General features: G+C 30.7%; 1 protein-coding gene across 1 annotated transcript; it reads right to left on the reverse strand.

The window, feature by feature from the left end:
• Positions 1-524: 524 nt before the first annotated feature.
• On the reverse strand, positions 525-10,349 carry LOC106685050 (golgin subfamily A member 6-like protein 2). The gene is made up of 2 exons (XM_014427528.1): positions 10,341-10,349; positions 525-896 (listed from the first exon to the last, which is right to left on the reverse strand). Exons 1-2 carry the CDS (start codon positions 10,347-10,349, stop codon positions 525-527), a joined length of 381 nt encoding a protein of 126 aa, XP_014283014.1.
• Positions 10,350-12,111: the final 1,762 nt, after the last annotated feature.

A 12,111-nucleotide genomic window follows, 5' to 3' on the forward strand; every position in this document is an offset into this window, starting at 1 on the left:
GTTGTTTTCTTACCTTTTTCTTTTGCATAAATATCTCAGAAATAGAAATATTACAATTCAATTTAAATGTTAAATTGCCTTAGAATCAGTAAAGAATTTACAAAGACTGGTTTTAAGAAGTTAGTTATCAAGTTATTTCTGTAAGTTAATTCAATGATAACTTTATATGTAGTAAAAAATATTATATGGGTGTATAGGTTAAATAAATTTCAAATAAAAATAAACTTAATAATAATTTAGAATTCATCTAATTATATATTACAAATGTGTTATAGGATTTATTCACTCGTGGAATAAACTCTTTATGAATCTAAAATAATTTCTTAGATGCAAAAAATAATTTTTGTTTTCGTATAGCCTCTAATTTTAAATTATTTTTAATTTACTAATTTACTAATTTAAGTAAATAAATACTCTTTGACAGACACTGAAATTTATTGTTACCCAAAGTGTGGATACTCAGCAGACAAGTTGTGGCAAGGTTTGCTCGCCGGGAAGATTGGAACCGATGGTGAGAGGACACTTCATTCGCCTGCTTCTTCTACTTCTACTTCTTCCGCACCTTCTTCTGCTTCTTCTGCTCCTTCTGCACCTGGAACCTCCTCTCCTTCTACGACTTCTCGACTTCCTCCTCCTTCCAGATCTACAAGACTTCCTCCTGGATCCTCTGCGCCTCCTTGATCTTCCTCTCCTGGATCTTCTTCTACCGCCGCAACGACTCCTTCTTTTGCGTCTTCTCGATCCCCCGCATCTTCTCGATCTCCTCCTCCTACGACTACCACCGCGCCGACACCCAGATCTCCTCGCCCTTCTTTTCCTTCCTCCGCATGTTCCGCATATAATCCCAGGAGGTTCTGCTGTTGCTGCTGCACTCTTTGATACTTCTGAATCCTTTTCTACTTTTACTGAATTTTGTTCTGTTTCCATATTCAAAAATTTAGAATGATTTTACATAGTACCGAATAAAATTGAATTTAAGAACTGAACATATGTTACTGGATAGGTTTTTTTTTTATTCTATATGAAATGTGATATTAACTATTGTCGTTGTTTTAAGAAAAACAAAATATGAAAACAAATATAATGAAAAAGTTTGTTATTTATTCTATAAACATTTATTTAGTGTAATATTTTTATATATAATAATACTTTTATAAATTATTATTCAAACTTCAAAAAACTAATCAATTAGTTTTATTTCGGTTTTATGTTTCGTTTTTACATAAATAAAAATATTAATTTCATTGTATGATTGATCGATTTGAATCATTTTGATGAATTAGTTAAGAAAACTCAATTTTAATTTATCAAGTTAATTATAGTAGTAGATTTTTTTTTTTTTTTTTATTTTGATTGGATTCTTCTTCATGGGCCTTCTCTATATGATGTTTCTCCTACAAACGTGACACTCCGTAGAGACGTGGGTCTGGGCTCAGCCAGGTTTCATATATTACAAGATGGTATTGGATGTGTAGTATAGCCAACAACTCATAAACAATAATCATAAAACTAATGGGTGGCAAATGTTTTGCAATATACTGAATCACATTACATTTCGCTTTTAGATTGTACCAAAGCAGTATTGTCACAAATAAACCCGTCTAGCGAACAATCAAAACAATTTCATCTGAGAGATGAAAGAGGAGGAGGTACTTGGGACTCAGGACTGGCAGCTAGAAGAGGAAAGAGGAAGGACTTCGACCAGAAGAAGTTCTCTATAAAGAGCAGAGGAAAGGTGGAACATTTCATAAAAATGTTGTATGGGACGTACTAAAAGATCAGTAGTTTGTGAATTTATTTTGAAAAATTTATATCTCAAAAACCATTTGACGTACAGATGTCTATTAGCACTCAAATTAAAGCTAGTGTAATGGGCTTTAATGTAGTATATGATGTTTATCTTCCTAGGAGTAATAGTTTACATGAAATTTTCTAAAATAAATTGATTCATAGTTTTTCGAAACAATTTTCATTTGCCACATTTATATTCATATGTGAATATCATAAAAACTACTATCCCTACAAAGATAAACATATTTTGTAGTAAATTTAACTTGCTTTAATTTGTGCGCTGGCAGACATCAGTACGTCCAATGGTTTATGAAATAAAATTTTTCATAAATCAAACATATTGTCCGAACAACTATAAATCAATTTATTTTAGCAAATATCATGAAAACTACTATTCCTACGAAGGTAAAGGTCATAAACTTCCTTATAGTACATTAAACTAGCTTTAATTTGAGTGCTAATTGACATCTGTACGTCACATATTTCATGAGATATAGATTTCTCAAAATAAATTAACTAACTACTAATCCTTTAGTAGATTTTTAAGAAATTTTGCTTTTTAAAAATCAATGTCTCCAGAACTATTGGACGTAAATAGCTCTTTTGGGGTTAATATTTCAGGAAATTTATTTTTTTTTTAAATAATGTTTTTTAGATTTTTTAGTGCTGTAGGTAGTTTTTAAGATACAGAGCTTCGAATAAAAAATCGATGTTTTTTTAAGGTGTTGAAACAGCCGCCATTTTTTAATCCCCCTATCTATACTTAGCAGACTCATCAATTTTGACTAGTAATTATACATAGTTTTTAATGAAGTAATAAAAAAATTAGGGTGAAATAACTGTCTTTTTTGACCGGTAGGCTTCACTAAGATATAGGCTTCTAGGATCTAATAGATAGAGGCTTCCTTTATAGATTGTTCTTTTTAAATTTCATTAGAAAGTAAAAAAAGTACGATGTAGAGAAATAAAGAGTCAACCCAATGGTTTGTCTTGGGCTTTGCAAAAAGACCAACAGGCCCACTTGCCGGACTTGTCCCCCCCCCCATCATTACCAGTACCAGTATGGTGTTGTACGGTAACTAAAAGAAAAAAAAATAAGCCCAGGGTCTCAGACATTATCAAAAATTATTCTACTCCCAAATATCAATCCGACCTGAACCCTAAAAACAAATCGGCGCGTCTTAAAAATTATACTGATACCATGCCTTAAAAATAAATAAATTCCTGGCCTCAAATGGTCTAGGTACGCATCTGTCCTAAAATTCAATACTTAAACAAAAATAATAACTTGCTAGTAATATAAAAAGCCCCTAATGATTAACTTAAAAAACTTGTCGAAGGACTGCAACACTGCACTAGTGTTAGGACTACACCTAAATATAACCTAAATCAATTTTAACCGAATACCCAACCAAATTAAGGTTAAAATATCCGAAAATCTGTTAAATACCCGTGAACCGGCTGCACTGGCTCTAAGTGAAGGATTTGATTTACGAGAGTAGCCTTACCTTACTTATACTTCCAAGTTCTTTTCTTTTCCTGTATTTTAGAATATATTACACTCTTCATAAACTTTTTTTTTTTTTAATTATTTATTTATTGTAATTTACAACTGTACAAAATAATACAATAGGTAAATATGTAGTATGTTTCAGATACACTTGAAAATCTTGGGAAGGAACCACCCATTGGTGGTACTTCAAACATTAATTTAAACTAGAAGGTCTGGTGGCCATCTTCTTTTCAGACGCCTCGGAGGATTATCAGGGATTGTTAAGGATGAAAGATTAAGAATTAATGGGTTAGGATGGTTAAGGAGTTTGGAATAAAACTTCATAAACTTAAACTGCAATGCCTTAGTTCCTCTGTCATGCTTGAAATGCCGATTCCCTGCGTATTTTCCCTCATACAGAACTGTTTACAACAGCAAATAATTAATTATTGAAACGTGATGAAAACTACAGTTTTATCTTCCTTTACACTGTTTTGTGAAAAATTTAATATTACAGCCACTATCAAAATTATCGATAAGAGTAGTAAAATAATAAAAGATAATTAGAAAAGAAATGAACAATGGAATGAATGAAAAGTGAAAATAGGTAAACGGATAAAAGGGTGTTATCTATACAGGATCAAGCAGCTAAACTCAGAATATGAAATAAGGACCTCAAAAGATGTAAAATTTTCCTCTGAAGGTATGTTTTATTTTAAAAGAAACATAATTATACGTGTGTTGTGGTGTTTATATGGTGAAATAGCGGCCAGTAGGATTATTTGCCACAGGACAAGTGGTGGCCCAAGATAGTCACCCAGTCGCGATTGTGTAGATAGAATCGTCACAAGACCTTGCTGCGTATTGGAGCACCATATAGACCTCTGGGTCCACCTACGTCAGAACAGAGAATTACAAGAAAAATATTGTCTCCGACCTTCCGGAGCGGTCTCCTCAGGACCTCTGACCCACCGGAGTTCATCCATCCGTAATTCAATTTATAATTAATAATATTTTACATTTTGTTTGATTTTATTTTAATTTTGCTTTAAATGATCCCTCCATTGTATCCCAAACCCTCCAATCCAACATCACCACCCTTGAAGAATGGTGCCAAAACTGGAGGATTTTAATAAATCCCACCAAATCACATTTACCCTTCGTCTTGTCCCACAGTATCTTTTAATAATACCCCACTTATTCCTGTTGAACAGATCCGTTACTTAGGACTAAATCTGGACAAACGACTGACATGGAATCCACATACAAGACAGGAAACAGCTCGTCGATTCCGACTATTACAAAATTTACTAGACAAACGGTCCAAACTTCCAATCCATTACAAAAGACTGATCTACATGACTGTTATAAGGCCTATCTGGACATATGGAATTGAGCTATGGGGCTCTACTAAACCATCGAATTCCTACCGAATCCAATCCTTACAGTCCAAAATCCTTCGTAAAATCCTTAATGCTCCTTACTTTGTCACAAATCAAATCATCCATCAGGACCTCAATGTCCCATATGTTGTCAATTTGGCCAGAACCAGATACCAATCCATCCATGATAAACTTTCCAACCACCCAAACCAACTCGTTTCTAACTTGGCTTCTCCTTCACTACCTAACAATCCTCCTAGGTGTCTGAAAAGAAGATGGCCTCGGGATATTCTCCTTTTATTTTTTGGAGTTCTATCACTGGGTAGATTCTCCACATGTTTGTATCATGTCATAATATCACTTACAGGAAATTTACTTGATGTGTATGTATACAGTTGTAAATAACAATAAATAAATTATTTAAAAAAAAATTCTTTAAGGGCCTTATTGTTTTATATTTTATTTTTTAAAGGTTTTAATTAATTTTTTTTTAGTATTAACCTAACAAATTTTTCTTTAGTTCTTTTATTTAAGCTTTCCTACAGAAATACAGAATAGATTTTAGGTGGCTTTAACACTATAAATGTCGAATAAAATTTATATAAGTAAATATTGCAGTGGGACAGAAGGATGAAGTTCGGTCCCACTGCAATATTTACTTCGATCTTATTTATTTCAAATTTTAAGAAACAAAAGTTTATATTGTTAAGCTTTGGTAAGTTAAAAGCAGAAACATAAAAAAAAGAATTATTAATGTGATAAATTTTCATTCATTTCAATGTATAGATTATTTAGTTGAAATCGTCTTATTAAAAAGGATGACTTTCAATGGAACGCCATTAATTTTATTTTCTCGTGTATTAAGGTCCCTTATTTTATATATGTCATGCATATGATATTTTAATATATTAATATGAGGTTTAAACTATTTATACAATACATAACTATTACAAGAAAATAAATTAAATTAACGAAAATAGAAAATAAATAAGCTAAAATTTTAGAATCGTAAAATTGTAATGTAATCTTGCAATTAATCTTCGTCAAAGGTAGACTAAGATCATTTAAAGATAAGATTTAAATATCGTGAGATTGGATGACTGGCACTTATCTATGGTCTGAGATAAAGTTTCAATGAATGGGAAGGTTCCTCGGGTTACAAAGGATTTACCAACAAGGTAGTCGGGAGAGAAGATGATGCGAATCTGAAGGTGATGCTTGCAGAAATGGTTAAAAAATTGTTTTAAAATACTCAAAAATTCATTTATGTTCTTATATAATGTATATTTATTTCATATATATTTTTTTAAAATTTATTTATTGATAGATCACATTCTTCATACATAAAATAAAATCATTTGCAGGCCTACTTTCTACGCCATAACCCCTGATGAAGACCTGAAACTCAAGTCGAAACGTCCGCATAAAATAAATAAATATGGTTTTGTTTATTTATGTTGTTCTTTGCTGACCGCACCCCCCGACAAACTTCTCCAATCATAAAATAAAATAAGAATGAAAAATAAATAAATGAAAAAAAAGTACATAAAAATAAATAAAATCTCTCTTAAAACGTATACAAACAGATGAATAAAGAAAATGAACATAATCAAACTATGTGCATGAAAAAATATATAAATAAAATAAAGTAATGATAAAAATAAAAGAATTTATAGTCACATTTACACTCCTTTATACAATATTTACACAATCGACATGAGGATCCCTAAGCCCACTCGGTACCCACACGGGTAGAACAGAGCCCATAAAATCCCAGCACATCTCTCTCGCCGCAACACTGTTAATGAGCCAGTGGAGGCTGAGCAAGTGCGCTAAAACCACTAAAGTCTCTCGGCTAATGCCGTTTCAACCTTCGACGTGGATTGTAGGGAAGGGTGGACTAGATAAGGATTGTATTTCATATTAAAATTAACTTTATTGCATTTTATTTTTATCGTTTATAAGTTATCGCCACTTAATGATTTAAACAAAAGCAATTATATTTTATTAATTTTTTGTACCTTCTAATGTTTAATATAAAAATTGGTTTTTTAGTCAGATGTCTATTACCACTCAAATTAAAGCTACTTTAATGGACTATAAAGAAGTTTACCTTTACCTTCATAGGAATAGTAGTTTTCATGATATTTGCTAAAATAAAATGATTTATTGTTGTTCGGACAATGAGTTTGATTTATGAAAAACTTCATTTCAGAAACAATTGGACTTATAGATGTCTGCCAGCGCTCAAATTAAAGCTAGTTAAATTTACTACAAAAAAAGTTAACAGAAAGTAACAAAATGTTAGTTTCTAGTTGTTCGTATAAAATGTTCGATTTTTGGAAAAATATATTTCTAGATCCATAAGATGCAATTATGTCTGCCAACACTCAAAATAAAGGAAATTTAACTTACTATAAAGTAGTTTATGACACTTATCTTCGTAGGGATAGTAATTTTTATGATATTCACATTTCAATATAAATTTGGCAAATAAAAATTTGTCCGAACAACTATAAATCAATTTATTTTAGCAAATTTCATGTAAACTATTACTCCTAGGATAATTAACATTATAAACTACTTTATAGCACATTAAACTAGCTTTAATTTGAGCGCTAATAGACATCTCTACGTCAAATGTACTTTGAGATATAAATTTTTCAAAATAAATTCACTAACAACTGATCTTTCAGTACGTCCCATACCGCATTTTTATGAAATGTTGCTTTTTAATAAGCTATATCTCGTAAACTATTAATGTAAATAACTCTATTAGGGCACATATTTAAACAAATTTACTCTTCTTTAAATGATGTTCCCTTAGGCTTTCTTGTGTTGTTCCTACTTTTTAAGATATAGAGCTCCGAATGAAAAATTAGTTTTTTTTATCACTTTGAAACAGACGACATTTTTTATTCCCCCTACTTATACTTGGCAGACTCATTAATTAGATAACTCTTCCTTCACTCTCTTCGTCTTTTTCTCCTCTCGGGCTCTTGTACTATTATAACATAAGTAACCTGTTACGTATGCTCACATCTATATGCTGTTACATAGGCCGCTCAGTTATGATAATTGGATCGATAATTAATGTTGACTCAGAACATCGATGACTGTCCCTTGCAGCGGGACTGGTTCACATTTTGGCGGGCTGGAACAGGCCTTGAACTCGCGGGTAAAAATAGTGGTTCGCTCAGGAGCCACGTGAGTCAGTGGAGTAGATCCGGTACCTCCGAGGTACTCCCAGTGATCGGGTTAGCGGCAGGTTCTCGACTTTCCTATTGCATACGCTGAGTCGTAAAAAAAGTCACACAAAGATGCAATATGGTCCATTTCTTACATCATTTACTAACTAAAGTTGTTCTCGATTTAAAACAATATATTTAAGAATTAGACTGAGTTTATAAAAAAATATTTCTAAAACGTACAAAAAAGTAATTTTCGAATAATTCAAAAATTCTACATCCTCTAATATTATATTACTACTTTAAAAGATAATAAAAGTCTCTACAACACAAAACTAAAATTATCTACATCAGAATAATAAAGCAAAGATTTGTTCTTTGGATCCATCAGCATTTTGTAAATATTCTGTGCAGGTTTCCTTGGAAACAGGTTATCCTTACCTATAAATAATATAATAGATAATAGATAGTTGAAATTATTAATAGTGATTCTCCTTATGCTATATTAATGTAAAATGGTCGGGATGGTAGGGGGGTGCGGTCAGCAAAGAACAACATAAATAAACAAAAAAATATTTGTTTATGCCGACGTTTCGACCTGAGTTTCAGGTCTTCATTAGGGCTATAGAAAAAAAGAGATAACAACCATCATTTAGAGAAACATAAAATTGAAAAGAAATAGTATACAAACAAGTTTGGAATTATACAATATATTGAATTGAATCATAAATAATATAAAATTGATAATTGAATAATAAAAAAAATAATTTATTGATAAGCATGGCATTAGAAGGTAGCTGATTGAAAACTGTGAAAAATCAATTATTTTTTATTATTCTATTATCAATCATCAATTTTTTATTATTTATGATTCAATTAAAAATTTTGTATAATTCCAAACTTGTTTGTATACTATTTCTTTTCAATTTTTTGTTTCTTTAAATGTTGTTGTTATCACTTTTGTTCTATAGCCCTGACGAAGACCATAAATTCAGGTCGAAACATTGGCATAAATAAATATTTTTTTTGTTTATTTATGTTGATCTTCGCTAACCGCATCCCCCCCCCCCACCATCTCACATCGATTATAAATATTATTGTTTAAATTAAATTAAATTGTATGCAATTTAAGTCACAAAACAATTTATATATCTTTGTAAGTCCAATTTGGCCATCCTCAAGGACAATTAAATACAATTTTACAACCACATCAATTAAAAAAAAAAAAGAACGTTTCGTAGGCTATCCTGCCGAAGGTCAATAATTTCAGTCGTTTAATGATATGTCAATATACATTTTTTTTCTTTTAATATCTTTATTGAAATTTACAACTGTATATTACATAATACATTTATACTTAATTTAAAACAATTTTGATCCTTTTTTCCTCTCAACTTTTATTCTTTAAAATTTCTCCAACGTTTCGGCCCTCAGGCCATTCTCAAGGATACCACCTTCTGTTTTTCAGTTGTAAATGTAAGTGAAGGAAGGAAGGAAAGTGTTTTGTAAGATGGTTTTAAATCTAAGATATAAATTTTTTAGAAAAAGTTATATGTGACAAGGGCAATTAGCCTGTAATTTTAAGTTTTAAAAAAGAAATGACATCAATATTGAAGGTGGTATACTTGAGAATGGCCTGAGGGCTGAAACGTTGGAGAAATTTTAAAGAATAAAAGTTGATAGGAAAAAAGTATCAAAATTGTTTTAAATTAAGAATAAACTAAACCACTCTCAAACAAGCATATATAAAATTATTATTCTAATACATTTAGTAAATATGATCTTAGTTACAATGGAGTGTTACACGCGTGTAGAGCAACTACCCATTGGTAGCACTCTAATGACATTTTACATTAGCTGGTCTTGTGGCCATCTTCTTTTCAGGCACCTCAGAGGATTGTCAGAAATGGAAGAGGATGAAAGGTTAGAAACTAGGGGTTTGAGTGGTTAGGGAGTTTATAATGGAAGGAGTGATATCTGGTTCAGGCTTGATTGGTTACATAGGGAACATTAAGGTCTTTATGTATGATTTTATTTCTGACAAAGTAAGGAGCATTGAGGATTTTACGAAGGATTTTGGATTGTAAGGATTGAATAAGAAAGGAACTCGAAGGTTTTGTGTAGCCCCAAAGCTCAACTTCATATGTCCAGATTGGACGTTTGTCCAGTAAGTGCTGTAATAGTCGAAATCGACGAGCAGTTTCCTGTCTTTTCAGGCTTGTGTGAGGATTCCAGATTAATCGTTTGTCCAAATGTAGTCCAAAGTAGCGGATCTGTTCGACAGAGCAATATACATTAACATTACAACTTTTAATTACTGTCAATTTACAATATTATGCAAATCATGGAAATAGTGTAAATAAACAGGTTTAATTTTAATATAACGAATTGACAAACTAGGGTAATTTTGACTGAAATTATTGACCTGGACAGATAGGCTGTTAAAAGTTATTTTAAAATTCACATTTTTATTCTTATTTAAGTTACTTGTACCATTGTACCATATTTTTCATTGTTTAATATGCTGATTCACATTATTTTTCAATTTTTTAGATATTTTTTAGAATAGTTAATTGATAAAGTAAATTATATTTCAAAATTTTACGTTATTTAAACTATATTTTTTAGATCAAATATTCCATTTCTTTATGTTATTTACTTTACTTTAGAAAATTATTGAATCCATCACCAGAGTTATTAAATATAATAATAATTATGAGAAACACTTCAACCCATGAAGGGCCATGGATTCAGTTCTTCGGCAGGAAGCACTGTTTATAGAACAACTGTTGTATAAGGAAGTGATTTTTTCAAGATAACGCTCAACTTCCAGATTTTTCCCAATTAAGGATTCTCACTATATGAGACTGGGTGGACTCCAAGAGGGCCCCAGAACCCATAGGGTTGACTCTAGCTCAGGTCTTTGAAGTATCTTTGTGTCTTACAATTATGCCTTTGTGCTTCCTTATTGTACAAGAGCCCAAGACGGAAAAAAAAGGCATTTATATCACCCCAATTTTTGATTACTTCAATGAAAACTTCGTAGTTTTCATGATATTCGAATATGAATATGAATGTTGCCCATGAAATTTTGTCCAAATCAATTAATTTTAGCAAATGAAAACTACAAGCTCTACGGAGATACGTGTTATAAGCTATATTATAGTAAAATAAACTAGATTTAATTTGAGTCCAGGCAGATTTCTGAACGTCTAATACTTCCTGAGAATATTGAGATATTGTTTTTCATATATCTGGAAAGTCTATAAGAATTCAACATTTAGTTAACTTATTTTGTCAAATAAAAACTACTACTACGATAATAATCGTTATGAAATACTTTATAGTACACTTAATTGGTTTTAAATTTGAGTTCTGGCTGGCATCTGTACGTCTTATGGTTCCTCAGGTGTATCGTTTCATAAGTCAAAATTTTTATCCTAACAGATAGGAATCAACATTTTGTCGAATATAATCAAAAGTATTACTCTTACGAAGATAAACGTCATAAACTACTTTATAGTAGATTAAATTAGTGTTAATAAACATTTGTACATCGATTGGTTTTTGAGGTATGAATTGCTCAAAATAAATTCTTTAACGACTGATTTATTCAATGCTTCTTTTATGAGATGTTACTTTTTATGCAGCTATATCTTGAGAACTATTAAACCTAAACGGCGATATTAAGGCTCATATATTAACAAATTTACTCTTCTTTAAATGATCTTCTATTAGCATTTTTAGGGTTGTTGATAATTTTAAAGATATGGTGCTTTGAAAGAAATATTAATTTTTCTTTACGTTTTGAAACAGCCACCATTTTGTATTCCCCTGTTTAGACAATCAATTTTGACTAGTCATTATACATAGTTTTTTATTAGAGTAATCAAAAATTGGGGTGAATTTTTTTTTTTTTTTTTTTTTGTTTTTTTTTATCCAGAGTTTTTTACTATTCTTCTGTCCAACCAATGTCAGAAGAATAACAATTGAAAGTTTCAAAAAGCTTTATATATTTTCTGTATTGTCTCAGATTTTCGTTTATAATTATAAATGTATACATATAATCAGAAATTGTATCTTTTCATTTATTATTTTTTAATTTAATTGTATTTAAGTGATTTTTTATCATTTTTATTTATTATCAGAAGTCATCTTATGTTTTATGATATGAGATGTGGTTTAATTGTATTTGTTCAATCATTATTTTACATATTCTGTCAATTATTGTTGTTTATTTGTATCTTTTCAAATTAAT

Source organism: Halyomorpha halys, unplaced genomic scaffold (assembly GCF_000696795.3).
Source record: "Halyomorpha halys isolate HHAL.00 unplaced genomic scaffold, Hhal_1.1 Scaffold31.1, whole genome shotgun sequence".
Taxonomy (NCBI): domain Eukaryota; kingdom Metazoa; phylum Arthropoda; class Insecta; order Hemiptera; family Pentatomidae; genus Halyomorpha; species Halyomorpha halys.